Here is a 23,886-nt window from a genome sequence, read left to right as displayed (position 1 = left end):
GGTCACTTCAAGGTATAGGTGAAGTTCCTTATTTCCATGCTTGAAATTATTTCATTGTAAGGGTGACCAAACACTGTCACAGGCTGCTGAGACAGGTAGTGGAGTCTCCATCCTAGGGATGGTCCTGGACATCGTCTCAGGCAACTTGGTCAAGTAGTGCTGCTTGACCAAGAATTGGACTAGGTGACTTCCAGAATTCTTCTATTCTTAACCTCGCTGCCACTTTGTGAAACACTGAATCTGTTATATAGTAACAAATCCATAGCAGAACAGAACAAATCTCCATCAGTACCCTTTAGATGCTTCTTGTGTCTGTTCATTCTTTTATAAGTTCGCCATTTTTCTTTCTGATTTTATAGTTCCTTAAAAGCTATGGGCAGTCCTTACTTAAGCAAGGCCCAAAATGCACTGTTCAGGACTCATTCCTTACAATTAAGTTTGTATTCTGGAAATGGTAAAGCTAGAGTAAGCAGCAAAGTATTTCTTTGTGGCAGGAAGGAAAAAAAACCCTGACTTTTTGATGTATTAAAGGATTTTTTTCTCTTCTATCATTATGGTGATTTTAATGTGAGCTACTTCCATTCAGTTCAGTAGAGTTTCTCTCAATTTATCTCTGGATGACAGAAAATACAGTTACTCCCTCAGGTATATTTGTTAACATGGACTCTTTAAGGAGAATTCACCATTACATGCTCAATTAATGCTTTTGATTCTGAGTCAGTCCTTTTAAGTGGTAATGAAACAAAAACCCAAGCCCTAGCTACCTTAACCAGGTATTCACTATTTAATCAAATTACATATTTTGAAAACATATTGCAGAATGGTAATAGCCATTATGATACACAGACTAAGGAAGCAACATGTATTTCCTTTAGTCTGCCAAGAAAATTAATGCAGTTTCATAGAACTCTATTTTCATAGGAGATAAGAAATTAAATACTAGAGAAAAAAAAAACCTGCACTCATTTAAAATAAGTTAATTAGCTCTGAAATAACTGTCTAAAAGTCAGGAAGCACACACTCTACACCAAAAGGACAAATGGAAAGAGAGAAGCATGAGCTTTGAATATTAGAATTCTGAAGACTCAGTCACTGCATCAGCACAGCTCACAAACAGTGAGGTATTAAATAGAGTCTGGTATTGTCAGGGCTGACTTCTATACAGCACATAAATTTTTGTTACAACACATATGTTTCTGCCAACCCCACAGCACACAGGTTGTTGCAAGACGCCTTTCAAAAGAAGCAGCAGTTTCACCATGTGCGGAAAAGATGGGTTTGCCATTACAGTGCCTGATGCAGTTAAAAAAACCTAGCAAGCACTTGGTGTATGCCATCTGCAAAACCCTCACAGGTAATAGCCAAGCAGTTGTCTGAAAGAACTCCACACAGGGATGCAAGTTCAAAAGGGGAGATCACTGGATAGGTAGGAACCCAAAAAATTGAACTTTGTATTTGCAATGCCATGTTCATTTAATGCGTATTACATGGGACAGCATGTTAATATTCCTCTCCTGAATAAATGGCAACAAGAAACAAAAGATAGGCAGGGTAATGGGGTTAGGAATGGGAAAAACAACACCCAGGGTGCTCTCAATCACCAACTGGCAAAGAAAATGATAACTGAAAAAAAGGATTTTACAGAAGGAGGTCGTGAGGAGAGCCACGAAGTAGCAAGAGCTTGAGAGAGTCACTGCTGCAGACAAGATTCAAAGAAGTTGTGAAAATTTGGGGCACTCTTACGCAGGTGCTCTAATGGTTCAACCATGTTTTCGTGTTATGTACACTTGTCTTTAATGAAACTGATTGCTCAGTCCAACATCACATTGGCCTCTATTTTGAAGGCACACTGTGACACAGTATGGTGGCCTTTACTGCTATGCTAGTTTTTTAATATCTACTGTATCTGCCTCTGTGTGTTTTTTTGGTTTTAGGCTCTCCTAGGGGTCTGCATTACTACCCTAGTAAAACTATGCAAGCATTACTGTCTATTTGCTTTATACCTTGAGGGATGAAACTCTTAGCTGCAGTACAAATACCTGTTTTTATCATGGAGGCACAGGAACATATTCTGAAAGTTAATTTACAGAACTTGGAAGCAAATATCATCACTGTAAAAAGGTTCATCACACAAGGCAGAATTCCAGCCCATCAGTTTAAATTAGTGGATTAAATTCTATCAGAACAACATTTTTCAAGATTGAGGGCCTGAAATTATACCCTTCACATACGTTTCATGTATTTAGGGGCTGATAAATGCTAAAACACGGTTTCAAAAAGTTAGAATGGGAATTTAAATTTAGATAATTGTTAAAGTAAAGTGCAGTTATATTATCACAACTTAATCCTTAAAACCACTCAAGATGGCATTGCAAGCGTTTGATGGTAAATGCCTCATTAACAGATTGCTGCTTTTATCATATGAGTCACTAAGAACTTCTGTTATGATGGTAAAAGCACACTAAAAGCTATAAAAGAAAAATCAATTCTGTACAAGACGGTTCTTCAAGGTGCTGCCTTCTCTGTAGCACAGGGAGAAAAAAATCTGCAAACACCAAATGCTGTATTTTCCCCAGTATAAGACCATATATTCTTTATTATTTTTTCAGAACAGCAGCCAGCCTCTAAACATGTTCAGCAATTACTAAACAGTTAGGATGTGGAAAATCACAAGTCATTTTCACAGGCATTCTTCCCCTCTAATTGGGCTTGCAAATAAATCTGGCAGGACTGAAAAAAAAAAAAAAAAAGCCGGAATGCTTCATGGAAGCATTTTTCTTTCAGTGACCATGAGGTTTTACTATGTCACCTTTGCACATCCATCAAGATGCTACAGGAATCTTTTTCATTCCAAATTATGCTGTGTGCGGACTAAGCAGGGGGCCAGATCCTGAGGCATTTCAGAGATACAGTAGTTAAAAACTCTGATCTAATGTTGAGGTATCATTGCACAACTCATGACCCTCACAACCTTTCCTAAAATTTATTTCCAGAAAATCATCCTTTTTTAAGATATGGATGCAAAAACATACTTCTTGGCTCCCTGAGCATTGTTTAAGTACAAACTTCAATATTTTGTCCACGATCCTTGGGCCAGAACACAGGCTTTGAACATAGAAGAAGCCTACAGGCCAAGGGCACATGTAAGTACCAGCTCTTCTCATAGCAGAGAAGCGTAACATCCTCTCTCAGGCAGGGATCATTTTAAGAGCTTCAAAATGCTCTGCTGTCCTCCTGTGTACAAACTAAGATTATTTCTTTACTGAGGGACCTGTTTCTGCTCCTCCCTCCCCAGTTGAATTTAATTCTTGATATTCAGGGTATCTATTGAGGCTGAATATCTTGCACCATGCCAATTTTATTTCCAGCTAACAGAGGCTCAAAATGGTAGCACAGTTTATTATGGAATTCATTAATATCTGATTTTAAGGATGTGGCATATTCTGTAAGTGGCTGAAAATTACAGTGCTGCATTAACTGCTGTGATCTATTTAAAATGACACTTTTCTATTTCAGAAGTTCAAAAATTAATATGTAACAGAGAAAAAGGAAGCAAATTCAACATTTGAAGACTACTGAAGATGGTTCACCAAAACCAGCAGGATAACAAAGAAACTATCAATCCTCTTGAAAGGCATCACATTAAGACCATAACAAAGTCTTGTTCATGTTCTGACTTCTGCATTACTCCACAAACATTTTGCCATCTCTAGCAGGAAGACTCATGGATCAGAAGGCATACTCTGAACAATCACTGGCCTGAAGAAGAGGGCCTGCTTTTAATAAACTGTCAGAGACAGCCTTACAAGGCCACTCTGGAAGCAGCAAGCTGAAACAATGGACAAAGACTTCTCGAAACTCCTAATACTTTTAACATTTCTATGAGTCCTTTTTCCTGTGTTAAAAATGAGGCAGGCTACAGAAGAGCAAAAGGCAATTATATAACCAATCTAAATAATTTCTAAAATTTACTTGCTCAAATTTAAATACCTTATTTCTGAAATGCTCAGATATAAAACCATTACTTGACCTACTACTGATGCACTGTTACCTCTGAGGAAAGCACAGATCTCAGATTTTCAGATGTCTCCCCAGTGATATGAAAGTATAAATGACCAAACAGCATCTCAGTTAAGGAGCACTTTCTTACTACAGCTTGAATGAGCACAAAGATTAACAACTTAAGCAAGCAAGAGCTTCCTTCAACCAAATTACCTACTTGCTATTCCACAGCACTCTCTTCCTGGGCAACCTTCCATTTACCCACACAAAGCAAGTGACAGTAACCTTCTAGGTTTAATAAAATCTAGTATAAAATTTATACTATTAAAAAAAAAAAAAGAAGAAGAAATACCATGGATATCTACTGGTTAGCACTTAACTAGTATTTCATCACAGTATAGAACAGCTGTAAAAAGCACATGTCCACCTTCATTATAAACCACTTAGATTTAATAAATTGCATTAGGTAAAAATTCAATATGGGAGCTATTAGAACTGGTTCATTAACCCTAATATCTCATTTACAGAATAAGTAATTTCTTAAGGGTCCAATATACAGCTTACACTGAAGAAAGAATGAAGCTAGTATTAAAGGGTCAAATTCAACTCAACTTCAAGTGTACTATGTACCTATGTTTTTTCATCTTTATCTTTCATGCAAAAGAGAAATAGGACTAAAATGACAGAAAGCTCACTGAAAATAAAAGGCTAATTCAACTATCATTAACAAAATAAATATTGGGTTTTTTCTAATCATGCTAATAACTGAATCCCCAACTGAAGTAAACAGACTATTTTGAAAAAACCTAAAATCTATGACAACCAATGTAATCTGTTATTTAAATGCTACATGTTACAATATAGCTACATAATCTCAAAGTTTTTACTATATATTACTCTTTTATTGACATTCTTACTAAATTATTAGTCACATAAGGTAGTAGTTCATCTTAAACCAAAAAGTGTCAGCCAATTACAGTATTATTTTTCACCTACGCAAGTTTCTTCATTTTAGTTGCATATATCTACTATGCACCGTTTTACTTCTCTACACATTTGTATCAGAGAATGTCATAATTCCGACTGAGCAACAGCAATTGTAAACCAGAGGGGACATCTGGGTATCTCCAGTTCCTGTTTATTTCTTAGTAACCAAGGAGTAACTGCTCTGCAGAGAAGATGGAAAAGAGGCAACTACAAAAGGAAACAGAGGTTCTCTGACTCCATAGTCCCTTGAAGAAAAAAGTATAATGCCAGGCTCCAATGAAAATAATAAAACAGGAAATAAGGATGTACATGTACATTTTCATGCGTCATGTGGCTCATAAAAGCAATTCTGCTCTCAGAAGATCATTCCTCTCAGTACATATATGATAATTAAGAATAGCATAAGGTGCTTAAATGCAGATGGAGTAACACCATGAAGCAAATCATTTGCAAAATAACTATTCTGGTTTATAACAGGGAGTGTAACAAACCTTTTCTTCAAATGCTCTGGCAAACATCAAATTGTTTTGACTGGGATTTTACAAAAAAGGTATTTCCATTCAGATACATTTGTCACTACTCCCATATCACTGAAATGTCCCATCCAAACAATGGTTTAAAGAAAGTAATTTACATTGAATACCCTAAGAGGAAAGGCATACTTTTCTGCATGCTCTAAAGGCTGTAACACTTGGTCTCTCAAGGAAATCTTCTTGGCACTTCATCCTCGGGTAAAAAAAATTCTAGAATCTTTTCTTCATTGGAATTTCCAAGTTCAGTGAATGCCATTTTACTGAACATGAATTTTAAGAATCCATTTTAAGAATGCCTGTAGGATCCTGTAAAAAAGTTCAGACTCTGAAGATGGTGAAATTGTCACAGCACACCTCTACTAATCACTCGGTCAATACACAATAGAAACCCAATGACAACTTTTCTTCTTCTTTTGATTCAAATCACTCTTACACAGAGAAGGTAGAATAACACAAATTGTATGCCAAACTACAAAAGCTTATTCAAAGTACAACTTGAACATTATGTCTCCTTCTGCTGATACAGTTAATTTCTAGATTATAAGGAACCCCTGTAATGCACCTAACAGTTTAATAATGCCTCAAGTTTTTGAAGTATCTCAAAGGCACCAAAACACCTTCCAACTGAGGCAGCATAATATTAAGAGAGTAGGAAAAAAACATGCATAACTCAAAATGCTCCTGAAAAATAAAATAGTCAGAACTGAGGATGTGAGAATTGGTATGAAGTTCATAATAGCTATGTTATACCCTCAGAATATATTAATATGCCCAAACACAGCATTATATATCATAAGCATTCTACTTTCTTGGTTCTGATGAGCCCTACCACTCTCTTTTATATAAGAAAAGTACATGAATGTATGTGTGGGCTATGGTACAGACATGCTTGTGACATGGCTGATGATAATCAACCAAATGAAAACCCTTTGAATTCACCAAGCACATCAAATGTTTCCACTACATTTCTCCACATAGCTACAGATAACCAAATCAATGAATCTGATTGAACTGATACATCTCACAATATGAACAGTTCTGCACAAAACCCTGAAGTACTTCCAGTTGTTTGATAGGAATTAAGATGAATATGCAGAACAGAAGGTGACATGTACACATTTTTGGCTCCAAAAATGGATGTCCTGTCTAACATATTTCCTCAATTCCAAACTTCTCTTTATATCATATTTCACTGTCTTAAGTTCCCCGTATATTTCTGTGTATCTTTAGATAGATGACAGACAGACACAGATGACAGACAAATATACATTAGAATGATGACACAAGAGCAGTTTCATAATGAGCAAGGCAGACTTCCAACTTTAAGGAGTGTTTGAGTTCTTTGACTATAGAAACAAAATAACAACAAAATCTCCTTCATTTGCTAATCAATTTTTCTCATATATATGTCTGAGAATAAGATTTCAAAAACTGGATGATTTATTTAGGCAGGACTTTGGAAGGACTTTTAATTTTAAAAACCATATGAAAAGAAATTTTGTTTTTAAAATCCACTATTCTCTAATGAGAGCTAGAATACAGAGACTTAACTTTATTAAGGTCAACAAACACTTACGTGGTTGAGGTCCTCACCGTCTTTTAAAATTTCATTTCCTAAAAAAAAGCTTAAAAACAGTAGGCCTCATTCACATTCCAATAAAATAATAATAATAAAAAGGCATCTTAGATTCTTAGAGTAAGCTCTTCTTATAAATACTCTTCAGTCTGAAAAATTGCCATTATTGTCTGACTGTATTTTTAAGAGTTACTTCACTGAGAGTTCATGAAAACTGCAGGATTGCACTCCCAGAGATTCAGATCCTAACGAATATTTTACCACCTCTTTTCCCCTCTATGTGAAGCAGTACAGATGAACAGAGAAGTCATAGCTCTTCTTCCAGCTACAAGTTCTTCAAGCAAAACTTTCTTATATTCCAAACCTCCATAAAGTAAGCGCTTTACAGGCATAGGTACATAAAAATGGATCCACATTGCCCTAAGACATCCAATTGAAAAAAGCACAGAAATGCCCCGATCTGCTCCATTCATACGCTTTATCCCCTGATTGACACACCACACACTAGTCCTTTCCAAAGCACCCATAAGGAACATTGATACCAGTCCCTTCATCTCAAAACCATTAACTCTTTTGACACTTTTATCTCCAAGCACCTGCAGGCAGCGAGCACAGGAGGTCTCTGCTGAACAGGATAAACAAACTTCATTGCCTGGAGCCAGGGAAGAACTCATCACCTGCAGGCAGGGAAGTACTCATTGCCTGCAAGTGGGAGCAAAGACGTGACATGAACCCTCATTCAGCCAAAGAAATAAACACAAGATGCTTATTCAAGCCCACAGAGCAACACTGCAGTCTTATGCTCCTCTCAAAGAAGTACACATACACAGAAGTCACAGCCAGTGCAGAATTTATGAATTCCTAAATATGCAAGAATAGTCTTCTCTCTCCACAGTAGTAGCTAAAGTAGTTTGGAAACAACATGCCATAAAGAGATAATTTATTGCCAAAATGCAAATCTTCCGAACATCTGTCTGTGGGTCTCTCCATAAATTCACGTAAAGCTATCAAGGCATAGACTTACAGCACAACATAACCACACTGAACAGCGTTTCAGATGCTCTTCAAATGCCCTGGTATTCTGGATAATGTCCAAGTAGTAATTAATGGAGTCAACACATTCCCAGTATTTATTGTTGATTTGAAACTGCACAAAACTGTCTCCTCTGAGAGCAGTGAAATGAAGAACATATGAAATCACACTGGACGCTTTCAGATGTGGAACTTACACAATATTTGCTGAGAATAATAAAATCTCATCAGTCCTTATTCATGCTAGATAATAAACTATTTTCTGTCAGATGCAGGGACATTTAAAAAAAGCATGCCATCTCCTCTAGCTATGAAACGAAGCAGTCACTTCACAAAAGCTTTATTTTATGGAAATATCAATATAATTTAAATAACGCACTGGAAAAACCACAAGGCAATACAAACTTCATATAATCCAGTTACCTAACACATCACTGAAGAGGGAAGAAATCAGCAGCTTGCAGCTTATGTGGTGCTTACAAAACAGCTGTACTTACAGACAACAGAGGGGCAAAGCCCTGCATTTATTTCTGGAATATCTAGACAGGAATGGTGTCAGCACCAATTTTTAATAGCCTCACCTGCAGTCTGCAGGACCACAGCTCCAAAGGCCATTTGATCTGTTATATCCCTACAATATCCTGCCTGCTGAGCTTGTAAGAAGGGTAGTTCATACCTAGGAAATGGCCTTGCTTGCTCACTTCCACCATGCATGAAGCCACAACTTCACCAGAGCACTCAGATAAATCTCTGACTATTGAAGAAGGTTTCAGTGTCCTGTCCAAAAGCACCTCGTAAGCATTTCCAACAGTGCTTCCAGTGCTACCGATCTCTGACATAAAAGCCACACAACAGAGTAAGGCATTTACAGATATTAATGTGTTAGTATTACTCTATTATCAAGTCAACCAGGACAAGGCAATGCTGTGAGGAAAGATCTGTAGCAGTTGGTGCACTACACCAAGTGACATCGATGTGAAGGTAAATGGGAGGACTATAAAAGAGAGAGGAATGCTTAAAGAGCATTCAGATACTGTGTTTCATTTAAGAGGGGACTCATTTTCAGCACAAAACTGAACACCAGGTTGCTGCATACCAAGCTTTTTCTTACACAAAACCGAAGATAGCCCTTGCAGGGGGCAGGTATTATCAAACCCTGAGACCAAGCCTTTGCAGCCAGAGTGTTTTATTGAGCTACTGTAATTCCCTTGACGTCTGAAAATCAAATTGCTAGCGCACGCTTTACTCAAACCTTTAAAAACATTAATGCTGAAGTGCTGTTTCACAGATGTCCAAGTATCTCAGGGACAGCCCAGGAAAAGGATCTAAAATAAATTGCCCATTATCTTAAATTCACCACGTTCACATGGAAGACTTTTAGGGCTCAGTGAAATAGCAAATACCAATGAGTATTGATCTTGTGAAATTAGGCAGTTATAGAATAAGCTGAGTTGGAAGGGACTCATGAGGATCACTGAGTCCAACTCCCAGTCCTGCACATCCTTCTACAGGGGAAGCTAATAACATTTTAAAAATGCTCTCTGCAACTGGATGTAAATAAATCACCTAGTTACTGAATATAAAAATGAAACAAATGTTTAGATTTATCTTACTAATTGAATACAGGAAGTACACAATTTTCAAATGGGGCTTTCCTGTTCCAATACCAGATACCAAAACCTCATTACCCAGTTGTAATTACTTCCTCTTCATAATGTAGTTTATAGGTAGAGAGGGCGCGGAAGGCTATGTTTAATACATGTGGCACTTGGCAGGAAAAGTGATGGTGATTAGGCATTACCACAGCTCATATCAAGTTTTGGTTAGCTTTATAGAGTTTTAGCTTATACAGCTTTAACCAGTACATGGAGAAGCACAGAACTTACGCCAACACAGGTTTAACCTACCAGGAATTTTGCAATGCATTTGAACGCCAGAAGGTATTTGTATTTCACAGAAACACTGTAGTCAAACAGCGAGATTTGAAGGGAAAATGAAATGGAACCAAGACGGGAGGAGAAGAAAAGGGAATGAATGGTGGCAGGTGGTGGAGGGAAATCCTAAATAATCAGTCTGGGCAGAAAATTACTTGAATGACAAAGGGAAGAGGCAATCTTCTAAATATGTTTGGGCTATTTAGGATGTAGCTGTATGGTATCTGGTGACTTGTAAAGCAAGGAGCTCTCTTCTGTAACAAAGTGGTGGCACTAAGGAATCAGGGAAAGTAACATTGCAAGATACCACGCTTTCTTGCAAGAGACAAGTTAGGTTGATTTCTCCTCATGTATCTTTATAGCTTCACCATGAGAGCCCTGTCCTCCCTTCCCAACCTAGAAAACAATAAATAGCACTCACTTGCTGCTACAAAAACAAATGAAAATTTATGTATATATAAAAATAACACCACACAGTCATGGTTCAAACCAGCTCCTGTCTTGAGAAAAAGAACAAAGAAAAACACAGCAATGTTGTTACTTACATTCTTGTATTGCTGGTCTTGTTGATAATTACAGATTTTCCAGTCTGATCTACATTGTGATCCATTCCAAAATAAGCTGCCACTCTGTGCACTAGCATCCTCTGATATGATGACATCTGAGGGAACTTCTTATAGTGATTACTAGAAACAAAGGAAACAAATAGCATTGATAACTACATTTCCCTCTAAGCTATAAATAAATGAAAACAGCAATACATTTGACAATTCAGTGGACAAAAATCTCACTGAAAACTCTGTTATGCATTTACATATAAATGTTTGCTACAGAATGCTGAAAAAAAAAAAGAAGGAATTAATTACTAGTTCATGGTACCTAATCAATATTCTGTGTGTTGGAAAGAAACTTGTCCCTTAATCCGGCACATGCACTCACACTCCCTGCATAACCAATCCTATAGATTTGCTGAGACACTGGCAATAGCTTTCTGCCTTTTTTCCAAAGGTCAGTTTCAGGGAAATTCTGGAAAGATCTAGTTTGGTAAATACTCCTTTTTTACTGACAAAATGGTTATTTCCCGTCAGCATAATTTTTTCCTCGGCTTCTATTCTGACCGTGCATTTTTAAAGCTGCAGGAATATTTTATTATAAAGACCACATAGCAGCAAGAATCCCTCCACCTAAGTTCAATTTTACTTTTCAACATATTAGCATAACATAGCACAAAGGAAAAGCCATGAGATAACATATTTGATTATCCTCCACACTTAAAGCTTTAATTATACTTTGGGATCTAAATGAGCAGAGTCAGTGCAATTACAACACAATGAAAGGCAAAAAGTTTTCATTTACATCTACTTTATTTTAAGCAGTTCCACCACGTGGCAGGAAATAGAAACCTGCTCTTGCACTGTGCCAGCAACAGCCCTCAGGAGCACTGGGGTCCATATGAATGTGTCCCTCACACAGCTCACGCTGGAACACACGCATGTGACTTAATAAACCAAGCGTGGAACTCAACTTACTTGTTGTCACTAATAAAATCAATAATTTCCTGTTCCATTTTCAAGAGTATCATTCTGTCCCTGTCAAAAAGAAACACAAGGATTTGCACCATCAACTCAACTATAAAAAGACATTTTAAAGGAAAATATTCCTATAACAATGTTTAGGAGGCTATTTTGCAAGCCTTGATTAAATCATCTTGATTAAAAAAAAAAACATGTTTTTTTTACCCTGGATCATCTGCAAAGGACTAAAGCCTGCCTTTCTGCACTTTTACTGACATATGGACTCCACTCTTCTATGAACTCAACTATGGTCTGAGAGCACTTCCAGCCACAACAGGCTGCGACCAATGCATTGCATAGGAAGACTCCCTGCTACAGATAGCTTTGGTCTTTTCTTCACCCTTTTTTGATGGAATATGAGCTTTCCACCTAAGCTAGATCTTTCACAAGAGGAGTTGTTACCCACAGAAATTTTCAACATTTTTCCTGAGACATATCTTTCACAAGGCATTGATTTGCTGCAAGAAAGCTGGACACATCTTATCTAATTAGCGAGCACAATGGGGAACACCACCTTTGAACTATGGCTCCCAGGAGGCAATGCCACAGTATTTCTCAGGCAAAATGCTCTGGTTTTCACTGGAAGGTCTCAGATGCTCCTTTTCCCTCTCCTCCCTTGTCAAAAACATTTAAAAGTTTCCCCCGCATATTTCCACACATTTCTAAGATGGACAGAGTACCATCGTTCCTTAGTTTTTTGGAACTTTCTCATTTTGCACAGATAAAGCAATTGAAGGTCTTTCCCAGTTCTCCTGGGAATAATTACAGAATTACATTGTACCTATTTAACACATCCAACTGAAATGAACATTGAAAATTACAGTGTATAACAATGTTACAGATCTTTCCTTGGATGTTTAGAGGCAAATTTAATGATGAGAAGGGCTTGTAGCTCCAAATGAAAATTTTGGAAATACTGAGAGCAGAATCTGGCACTGAGCACAGGATTTCAATTGTGTGCAGCATTGCTCAAGGAAAGCTACTTTATATTCATATATATGAATATACATCTCCAACTGCAATAGTTATAATGTATTATTGCAATCACCACATAGAGCTGTATAAAAGAAGGCAAGGACAAAGACCAGATGTTACTGAAATTGAAATTAGGCAATGGGTGACTGGATGGGGGAGTACAAGTTGATGACTTTTTTAATAGCATTTTTCTTAGTTAACAGCCTACCTCTTTTACATTTTCCATCATAACCATTTCCAGAACAAATAAAACACAGTGTACAGTTACAAGAAGTCAAAGACTGCCAACTATAATTTCAGGAATATTAGCTTTAACACAGGAAATACCTACCTGGGGTTATTCTTTAAAGTGTTAATTAGAAACTCATGCAAATCTATGCCTGTTGAGTCTGTATACTCTTGACTGTAATCTGAAAAATAAAAACAAACAGCCTCCACTTATTTATTTCATTTCAACAGTTTCCGATTAACTATGCTATAAATCAAAATTAATTTCCTAGCAACAATCTGAAAGAATATGCCCTGAAAGAAAATAGTCATTTGGAGTTCAACCAAGAAAGATATACATTTCTGAAGCATCAGGTGGACATTCATTGTTCCTCTGTACAACTCCAATGAGAACACGGCATAAAAACTCAACATTGACAGAAACTGCTGGCCATTTAAAAGCACAGAAAACCTTCGATGCCATTCACGACCCTGCCAAGTTCTTCCTTTAAATTGTTAAAAAAAATATAATGAGGAAAGAAAAGTTTTATTCATCAATGTCTCTTTGTGTCACTTAATAAATGCTGTACACTCAGTAAATGAGGAATCATGCCACTGGGAACTCTATTTGCATTAAAAGACTGAAATCTAATGACACCTGGGAGTAGGCAGGTAATAGGGATGCGTGACAGTAGCCAAAATTAATTTTTCAGCATTATCTCCTGACTCAAATGTATACACAGATCCTCAAGCTGGCATGAACTGTGAGAGCTCCACTGAAACCAAATGACAATGCACACCAGTTGCAGACCCACACCCAGGAAGGCAATGATTATTTTTGGGAGATTACAATGCAACTTTATACCATGGATTAATAAAAAGATTTTAAAAAGCAACATCAAATTTGGATAAAACATGTTTCCTGAAGAAGCTTTGGTAGGTGCCAATAGAAGATTACAATGCAGGTTAAATATCACGGATGAATTTCCATGCTGCATTTATGATAAATTCACCATGAGAGACAAGCAACAGTGAAGAGGATACTCTTCACTGCCTACACTGCACAAGTTACATGCCAATATATTATCATTCATCTAGATAAAACAGTATTAATCTCTGATGCACTATATACACTTATGCAATCACACATCTATATTTATGTGTTTTCACCAACACGGTTAACCACCCAAAACATGAATTTTACATTAAAGAAAACAAATGAAATCTAATAAAAGGCTTCGGTTTGGAAGGTTTCTTCACTTTAAAGCCTGATGTTTAAATGAAAAACAATCTTATGCATATACATTTTAGGTTCTGAATTTTCTCAGTGTACAAATATATACAAACAAATAAATAAATCCTTGTAAAAATGTACAATCCTTTCTACAAAGGTAATTATAATAATTTAAATATTTTTGAGTTCACCTTTTGATAACATTCTGATCTTGCTTTTTTCACTGTTTTTATCCTTATTTTTATCCTTCTCTTTTTCCTTCTCAAAGTCATCTTTACTAGATTTATCTTCCTCTTGCAAGCTAGGAAAACTTGAAAGCTGTAGTTGGATTGATTCCTGTGGGGGAAAAAAGATAGATAAATTAAGGGCCAGATTCAGTACACTTCCCACGGCTTCCAACCTGCTGATGTTGGCATTAAACTATGTGTAGTTAGACAAGTTGAAGCCAGATACATTTCTTTCCATTTGAAACATAGCATTTTTTAGCCAGGTGAATGACGACATCTTAGAGGTCAAATTCTAGTGGTAAGTAGGTATTTTTTCTTTAATATTTTGAATCTTATAAAATTTAGGCAACCTCTATAAGGAGGCTATATTATGCTATACTTCAGTAGTTTTCCTTTAAGACTTTACAGAATAATTAAATGTATTTCATATGGTCTTTCATAAATAATTCTATAATTTAATACTGCATATATTCAGTGATGCTCAATGGATAGATAGCTGTAAAATAAAACTTTTCTCCTTTCACTAGGAAGTCTGCAGGTTGATATGAATTGTTTTGCACATGTAAGTGCAGTATCAGGTAGATGGAGTTTTCTGGCTCTAACAGTAGAAGAATGCCAGCAAATTTTATACTCCATCGTATACAAGAGGGCTTTCTAACTTATCAGGTAATTAATCTTTAAAGGCATATGCAGATGTGTCTTTTGCAAAAGGGGGGAAATGTGGCCTATGATTTTTCAAGTTCAAATCCTTGAACTAAACAAATCCTTGACTAAATTAAAAAAGTTTTAGTAAGTGAAGTTCTCTAAGGTACCACAAATTTTACCCTCAAAAATTCAGTATTTCAGAGACTATGAATCCCTTTGAAACATGCTTCAGCTTAAAAAAGTTAATAAAAACTGTGAATTCAAGCTGGATTGCCTTTTATAATTTTCTTTAAAGAACTTGCTTTCCCTGCTCACATTACTTTATACTGGTTTTGTTTTAACTAAACCCAAATTGTTTTCTTTTTAAGTTACCATGGCATAATTTACATATTTCAAGAAATCCTAATCTGGTTGGACAAAATCAAAGGAAGCATACTTCTGTGTTTTATTCTTTTAAGGAAAAAAAAACACCCCAGAAAACTATATGTTTAAATAGTGTAAAAAAGCACATTTGAAGAAAGCTGTCACAAAACTTCCTGGTAAAGCGGTTTTCTTTAATAGAAGAGAATCCTGCATGCTTGATAATGAAAACCTAATTCACCAACACTTGAGAATTCTGGAGTTTCTTGAATGGTAGTAAATTCCCTTCACTTCCTTCAAAGATAGCATACCAAAAGATCAATAGAAAACTTTTAAGTAAGGGGTGTGTTTTTAAGCAACCATTACAAATTCAAAAGCTGTTTCCAGCAAGTATTACAAATTCTAGGTTTCTGAATTCTTTAAAGAACTACAAATCAGCCATCACAAGACATGTAAGACAAGATCCTAACAAAACAAGGTATAAGCATAAACATGCCACAGTAAGACAGAAATTGGTTAACTTCTCAGCTTAATCATTACTGACTTTATGTGAAATTTGAATGTGGCACAAAAGACTTGAGATGAAAAGCATTGTAAAAGAGAAACAAAGACCTGGACCCAAAATTTAACCTGACTTACTACCCTTAATCCCTGTTAAAACTTCTGTTGGTTTTGGCTGACAGTCTTACCCAAAATCTGATCCTACAGATGGAAAGGGTGGGAATTCTTGGTCATTTGAGGTAAGAATACATTGAGAAATGTTTCCTAAATTGCTCAGTTGTGCTCAGAAAACTAATGCTGTGCCTGCTTTCTTTCACTTCAAATGGCAGTTTGATTTCTCATTCAAACAAAATTTGGATCAACCATTGTCAAATGACCCCAAAGGAGAACTTGATTTCCTGCCTTGCCCAGAGCAGAGTGACTGTGCTGCTAGCTTTTCAACCAGAGAAAAATGTAACTGGCCGCATTGTTTCCAAGCTGTTAATTCTAAACTTCACAGTGATTCTTAAAAATGCACTTATGAAAATGACAAACTTTACAGAAAGGCACATATGTGAACATACAGTAAATACTATTTTACATGTATCATAATACTGATGTATTTGCAGTAGAAAAAACACACAAAAGGGTGTAGAGTCGTGAAAGCAAGCTACTGTATATTTTCTTAGATTTTTATTGATTTTTCTCAATAATAAAATACAATGTTAATAAATACATTGATACAAGTATAGTGAACAACAAAATAGATTTTCAAATTGCAGTAATACACTTCTTGGTCTATAGCATAACATTAAAGGCAACATTTCTTTTAAGTAAGGACATAGTGAGCCATTGGATAAGCACTCAAGATCAAGTAATACAGGTAAACAAGTTTTTTCCTTATACAGGAAAATGAAGGCAAGTATTCATATATAAGTACAAACATCAAGTCTGCAGTACAATCCATACTCAGTAGTTCTGGCAAGGTACTGTACATTCTCTGATAATTAATTCCCTGTGGTTTATAAACCATTAGGATAAAATAAAAATTATTTTAAAATAATTCCAAACCAAAAATAAGCTACTTCTCCTCTGAAGTGAAAGCAAAACAATTTGGTTGGCACAAAACTTCCCGTATCCTTCAGCCAGCCCAGGGAGGAGCCTGCAGGTCCAGCTTTCCATGGCAAAGTTGAGCCTCTTTCATTACTAAAAGGTCAGCAAGAAAGGGCAATTCCCACCAATTAATTACACCAAGCCAACTGTTTCCTTAGAAAACATGCTGGGGTCATGGGAGACATTTCATCTCCCATAAATATTTTAAGATGGTCAAAGAAATCTTTGCTAAGGCTGGTCTGTCAGGTGAGACTAAAGACTATGTGAAACAGGAAGCCCTCCTCTGCCTGGTGTAAGGATAGGGATTTTGCCTCAACACTGCCAGTCTCTCTGTAGTTTAGTACAGGTCTTGTGCAGTACACTATAAACCACTAGCAATGCTTAATACAATCTCTTTATACTGTTCTCCTTCTAATTCTCCATTAAACAATAGAAAATACAAAAAAAATTGGAACAAAAGCCATGCATTTTGAAGCAGAAAGTGTCTAGCTACAACAGAACAACTGATAAAATAACCTGCCCATCTACTGGATAAGGATCATGGTAGAGCAGTAGAACATGGAAATGTCCTGCTGCTAAGCAACTTCGTTTTTGGTCTTCAATAAAATTAAAAAAAATAAAAAAAAACCTCTCCTTACTTATGAGCTAAGCAGAGAGAAAGATTTGTTTCATTTCAAGTCAATATAGGAAACAGTGAGAAAGTACACTTAAATGTCATTTTTTATTTTTGTGCTAAGCTCACAAGAAGCCACTTACTCAAGCGCTCTTGATGGCTGATTTCAGTTGCACATAAACATCTCATAAATTATCGGCAGTGTTCATCATCTTTTGCGTTTTAATTAGCTGGGTTTTTTTAAGCCTTGCTCTCACTAGGCAAGCAAAAAGGAGTAATTGAGGCTTACTTTTGCTTTTTGGAGTACTTTTAGAAGTTAGTCTACAAAGACTGGCACCAGGGTTATCGTCCAAAGTGAGGAGTGCAGAGGACAGAACTCTACCAACTGCTGGGAATACAACACTACCAGTACAGAGAAATACACACTCAAATACACGTTTTTTGATATAGTTTAATTTACACCAAGAGTTTAAAAAATGAATGCCACTCAGTAGGAGGCATCCTTGGCTCTACCAAGGTATTTTAGAGAGTAAAGGACATTTAAATTTTATGTGAAGGGGGACATTAATATGAACTGAAGTCTTAGAGGAATCACAAATCAGAGCATACTCATAACTGTATTTGGTGCAGCCTCAAAAGAGATAGCCTCAGAGAAAAGAACATATTAATATTCTTTTTGATCATTACTATTTTTTAAAATTTTAAAATCTGAATTCTTTTGAATTCTTTTCCATTTGCTGAAATTTTCAGGGGGTCTGGAAAAAAAAGCAAACAACACCCTATGATATAGTGTAAAACTAGTATTTCAAATTAAAGTTCACGCTAAACCAGTAGCTCCACAAAAACATGTTCATTTTTGGATGTAATTTTTCCCCCAAGAAAGACATTGTTAAATACCCAATTAAGTAACACAATCATGCAACTGAAGACAGAGGTCAACCATGCAGCTAAAGGCAATGATTGCAAGTGTACCTGGTTGTCATGAAGATTTTCTGCTCCCAGGCGAGAGGATGACTCTTCACACACAGCAAGACTCCGCACGAGTTTTCCCTTAGCTCCTGACTGAATAAGAGAGAGAGAGAGAGAAAGAGAGAGAGAGAACAAAATAGAGAGCACTACTACTGACCCCAAGTCACATAAGCTGCCCACATCAGCTGTTCCCAAATATCCCAGGTAACTATTACCTTCCTAAATGCATTTGCCTTGGACATGGATTAAAAAGAATTCTAAGCAGCAAGACATTTGCCACACAGGGAAGGTGGTAGGTTTCTTTTTGTTTTTATCATTTTAGCTACAGTTCACTCACTGTCACCAAACATTGTAACAGCAAAGAACAGATAGTCCAATACTGACAGTAATTTAACATAAACTCAAGGGTTCCTTTAGTCATTTGGTTTGGGGGGGGTTTTTGTTTGTTCTGGGAGTCCCTCCCCTCATTCTAGCAGTATTATATCCAAGAAACATGGACAATAAAGTGTGTGTATTACAGATCAGCACTTCAAAAATTAAAGGAATTTTTTAGGGTTTTATTTGTTTCTAGAAATTCCTTCCCACACCTGTCCCTACCCATTTCCCCCTTTGGGAGCTAGTCAAACTCTGTTTCTTTACATCAAGGTTATTCCATTAAAATAAAATTCCAACAGAAACATTAGTTACTAATGCAAAAGGAGTGAATGTTTTCCTTTTTCAGTGGTGCACAGAAGAACACGTGCTGTCAACATATGGACACAGCAAGCTCAGCAGCATAAAATTATAATGGATAAAAGAAAGTCTGACACATTATATCTCTGCCTTTGTGTAAAAAGACTATGGGGAAGGGGGAAAGAAAAATCCTGCAACACAAACAAAAAACTCATCCAGACAAGTGATGAAAGAATGCAATTTTGATTGTAGACTGACATTTAACTGAAATTCTTCATCCTATTGTGGCATGCAATTCCAACAGAGATAGACCCTTACCTTGGATCTCTTTTTCTGCTGATTTGCACCTCGATTCTGGATATAGCAAAAAAAGAGAAGTAGCTATCACTTCAGTGGACAGTGTGCCTGATGAGAGCATTACCAATAAACACACTAAATAACTTCTGATTGCTTTAAATTAGTTGGTGACTGCAAAAGCAACTTCCCCAAACCCAGGCTGGAAAGCAGGGAAAACCAAGAATCATCTCTGCTCATTTTCATTCATTTTACAAAGAGGTATAAACAAGAAAAAAAGCTACACAGTGTTCTGTAATTTTGCCTATAACAAAAATGTAAGAAAAGGCATACTTAAGTAAATGCTCCCCGCCCCCTCCAAATTTCTCTTAAATTGTCGTCTCCCCCTTTATTTTTCTATTTGACTGAGCAAAAAGGATTAAAAACCCCTCATCCATTAAAGTGTTCTTATCAAACTACCTTCTTAGGCTTTGTATAACAACTTTTTGTTGGCAGTAACACCTACAAACCAAACCACACATTAAGTAATTATTCATTAGTATTACCTGTAAATCATGAGGTCAAGGTAGTTTTCTAAATTTCCAAGAGGGAAAACAGTGAAATATCTCACCAAGCTTTAAAACAGATGTCTAGAAATTAACCTCTCAGAAAAAGTAATAATATGGAAAGAAACCTAAAGAGCATGAAAGTTATAACAAATAACATTTATTTTATAGTAAAATAAAAGAAACCTAAATAAATAAAAAAATAATTTTAAAAGAAAATAACAGAAACAGTCTCAAAATCATAAGGAAAAACAGGGGAAGTGTAAACAATGAAAAAACTCACAGAAATGGAAAAGCAATTAATAATTAACACGCCTGTTCACTATTCCTGTCTTACCTGCAGCTCTGTCTTGGAATCACTGAGCTTCTCCTCCTCTACTTCTGAGCTTTCAGATTTAGTAAGAACACAGTTGTCTGGGTTGGTTTCAGAGATGGCAGTCTCCTGCTCTTCTGCAGCTTCCTCTGCTGTCTCCTGGTTCAATTTACCTTGCTCAGACATTCTTCCAGACAGAAATTAAAATAACAAGATCTGGTGACCTGAAAGGTCAAGATACCATGATACATACACAAAAGAAACATTGGGGCTAATTTTTTTTTCTTTTAATTCCCAGTTTCAGTTCCTTTGATAAACAAACCAAAATGTGCAGCTCAGGAGTGGAAAAATATGTACGTCCCAGATGAAGAGATGTACCGAATCAACAATATCAGGTAACAGCAGAATTGTGCCAGGTTAAGCAAGCAAATCTGAGCAGTCTTTGTAGAGAGCAGATTTAAGGCAAGGTTCTGTGACTCCCCAGACCCAGGACTGCCAAGGGTCAGGCAGGGACAGTGAAGGACTCTCTACAACAAAGCTCAATCATACCAGGTAAAAAGGACCCATTCCAGGTCTCTGGTATCTCAATGCTCCCCTCCTCTAATTTTCCGTTTTGTTTTGGGTTTTTTTCCCTTTTCTTTTAATAAAAAGTAACAGCCAAACAAACAGAAATAAAAATCAAGCATGAACAACAACACTGTTTTTAGTATTCAGCCATGGGTTTTATGTACAGTAGAAGCCGTGGTGCTCACTACCACTATATATTTTTTTAAGAGGTGATAATTCAAGGTAAGTATGAACACTAAATTTGGCAATAAAGCCCTCAGGATCAACATTTTCAGAGATCAAACCAACAGCTCCATTATTAAAACTTTAAGCCTCTTCCCAAAACCTGTGTCACTCTTCAGTACTAGGAAAATTGTACAGAAAGCCCTCGGCAGGTACTTCTAATGAAGAAATGTCTACTGAACTGCATTTACTCTCAGCTTACTATGGGGTTGTTGTACAGAAGCTTTAAAGGCTTTTCAGAGTTAAAGCCTATTATTAATTTCTTTCTCTCTGCCCCCAGTTCCCTCCTGAAGACTCCCCCACTGATCAATTGCAAAGAAGACTCATGAATAATTTAACTTTTCTTTCCCCATCCATTTGGCTTAAGAAGCATCTTCAAGAAAAACAACTCTATTTGAAATATGAAGTCATTTCAGGAAGGGTCTCTTGCAACACATTGCAACTTCTCAATAGTGAAATGGCAGCAAAATCACACTTTGCCATCTTTCTTTTTGCAGTTTGAAATTAAACGTTCAACAGTACCAGTATAACTTACTTTTTTTTTAAGTCATGTTTTAAGTGAAAAAAATCTATGGCATACTGAGTTATAAACACATCTTCCAGTTTTTGCTTGTGTTTTCACACTGTAAGCAAATAAAATTTCCTATATAATCTTCCTGTTTGAGAAGGACTGTGAATTTCACAAGAAATCAAGCTATAAGGTTCATAAAAAAACTAAAGCTAGTTTGCGATTCTCCTCTGTGAGCTAGTTTGTGATTCTCTTTTCTCCCACTGCTCTCCCCAAGAAGGTCGATGATTTTGGCTATTCTGTAGTTACAACTGAAACTTGAACCACTTTGATGAAAATTCAAAACATGATGAGCGGCAAGTCCTTTAACTGGTTTGTTAAACAACCCATAATTTGATGAGGATTTTCATTTTCAAGAACTGCACATGCATGCAACAAGCTCCTCGTGAGCAGATCAACCTTCAACTCATCTACATGCTTACACAGTGCTCACAAAAACGATTACACTGAGATCAGCTGCACCAAAGAAGCTGTTTACCTGAAAAACTGCTTGCTATAATTCCAACTGCTTTTCTAGTGTCTTCTGTTGGTCTTTGTTGGTTATGTCCACACAAATGATCAATGGCAATGTGAGTCCCATGTCCCCATTAACACTTCAGAGTGCCAATCTCCATGTTGGTCCTTCGGAGAGCTTGACGCATCATAGTTAACCTGGAAAAGATGAAAAATAAATAACACTGGCAATGATCACGGCACAAAGGAGGGATGCAATGGATAGGACTAGATTTCTAACACTAATGACCAGTTTCCAGCAAGTCCCTTTCACAGCTTGATCCAGCTCCACCTGTCTCAAAACTGCCTGCTTCTTCTCTAATGAAGGCTAGAGCCGGCTGTTCAAGTCATAACAGCTCCTACGCAAGAAGCTAAAATTAACAATTGCATTATGCACTGAAGATTACTCATTTCAATTTTAACCTTTTTTAGCAAATTCCAGCACTTTTCATTAAAACAAAAGCATATATACATATTTATGTATAAGATCATCTGTTTGCTTCAACAGCAATCAATGAGGATATGAGGAAAAAAGGTTTGCCTGTTTTTTAACTCTGGCTTCGGCTCCAATTAAAACTTCAACAGTCAAACAGTATTGAAATAATAGCTAGGTGGATGCTTCTAGAATGTGACCTGCTTTACCAGGGTAGTGAATTGAGATGTTAATTTAATAAGCTGAATAAAAGTTGAAATGATCCGAAATGGGAAGAGGAAGAGAAGGAAGAAATCCTATTCCCTGAACAACATCCACCAAAAAAATAATCTTCTGAAGCATTTTGTGAGAAGGAAAATTGAGATTTCCAGGTTATGGTTTGAGAAATAAACCTGAAGGGAGAGTTGCCTCCGCAATGAAATTTTGCTGTTCATCAAGGTTGCATTTGCCAGCTGAATAGTTGATTTAACAGAAAAGGAGAATTTAAGGATGAGTCAGACTGATTTACAGGCCATGGCTATGTGCTGAACTATCTTGATACATCAGGCATCTCTTCTCAAGACTTGCATGTGAGTCACGGTTGAAGAAGTCAGTGTAGACACACAAAACCAGCAAAAAGAAAGCACATATCATTCTACCAGGGAGAGGGGAGGAAGCCAAGCAACAATAAAGGGAGATGATTTTCTGGTTTTTTGATTTTATTAGACTCCTAGTTTCTGCAGTGCGTTTTGCATTGTGCATGGCTGCAATTGCCCACAGCACATGTCAGCACACTGGAACTTGCCATGTGAAAAGAGCTGAATTTGCTGCACCAGAACTGGCATTTAGCCTTTCACAATATTCCAGTCCTGCTCTCTCCAGGAGCTCTGGCACATAGAGACAAGCAGGCAGTTCTGTAAACTATCACCACCATCCTGCAAATTTATAAACACAACTATTTATTTTCCTCAAACCATTTAATAATTTATAGAAGGAATTAGAACACAGGTCTTCCCACTAGGTTTTTTGTATTTCTTGCAGGAGATTTTTGGAAATTATAGCTTATTACAAACATAGGCTCACAATGGGAGTGAAAAAACACCATAGAAAATTATGCCCAAGTACTCAAGCACATGCAAAAGTATCTCATGGAGCCAATACTCAGCAAGCAAAGAGTGAATAAACCACTGGCTCAAAATCCTTTCCTCATAACCGTCTTCCATTAACTGTTTCCCTCACACTTCCAAATGAGGGATGGGGGGAGGGGCTAGGAAAGAGAATCAACCAAAAATCAATTACAAACTAAAAATCCCAAGGAAACACAGTACATGAAGGTTTCA

General features: G+C 36.7%; 1 protein-coding gene across 1 annotated transcript in view; it reads right to left on the bottom strand.

Annotated features, from left to right (window-relative positions):
* ARPP21 (cAMP regulated phosphoprotein 21) overlaps positions 1 to 23,886 on the bottom strand; it is a 149,628-nt gene that overhangs the window by 86,523 nt on the left and 39,219 nt on the right. Inside the window, 8 exon segments of the mRNA XM_042780057.1 lie at positions 10,610 to 10,750; positions 11,594 to 11,653; positions 12,945 to 13,023; positions 14,246 to 14,390; positions 18,465 to 18,554; positions 19,452 to 19,487; positions 20,310 to 20,509; positions 22,121 to 22,293. Of these exon segments, the coding sequence (XP_042635991.1) occupies positions 10,610 to 10,750; positions 11,594 to 11,653; positions 12,945 to 13,023; positions 14,246 to 14,390; positions 18,465 to 18,554; positions 19,452 to 19,487; positions 20,310 to 20,471 (713 nt within the window). The 5' untranslated portion in view covers positions 20,472 to 20,509; positions 22,121 to 22,293.

Source organism: Catharus ustulatus, chromosome 1 (genome assembly GCF_009819885.2).
Source record: "Catharus ustulatus isolate bCatUst1 chromosome 1, bCatUst1.pri.v2, whole genome shotgun sequence".
Classification (NCBI taxonomy): Eukaryota; Metazoa; Chordata; class Aves; order Passeriformes; family Turdidae; genus Catharus; species Catharus ustulatus.
Note: the sequence above shows the minus strand (reverse complement) of the source record. Positions and strands in the feature narration are given on the sequence as shown.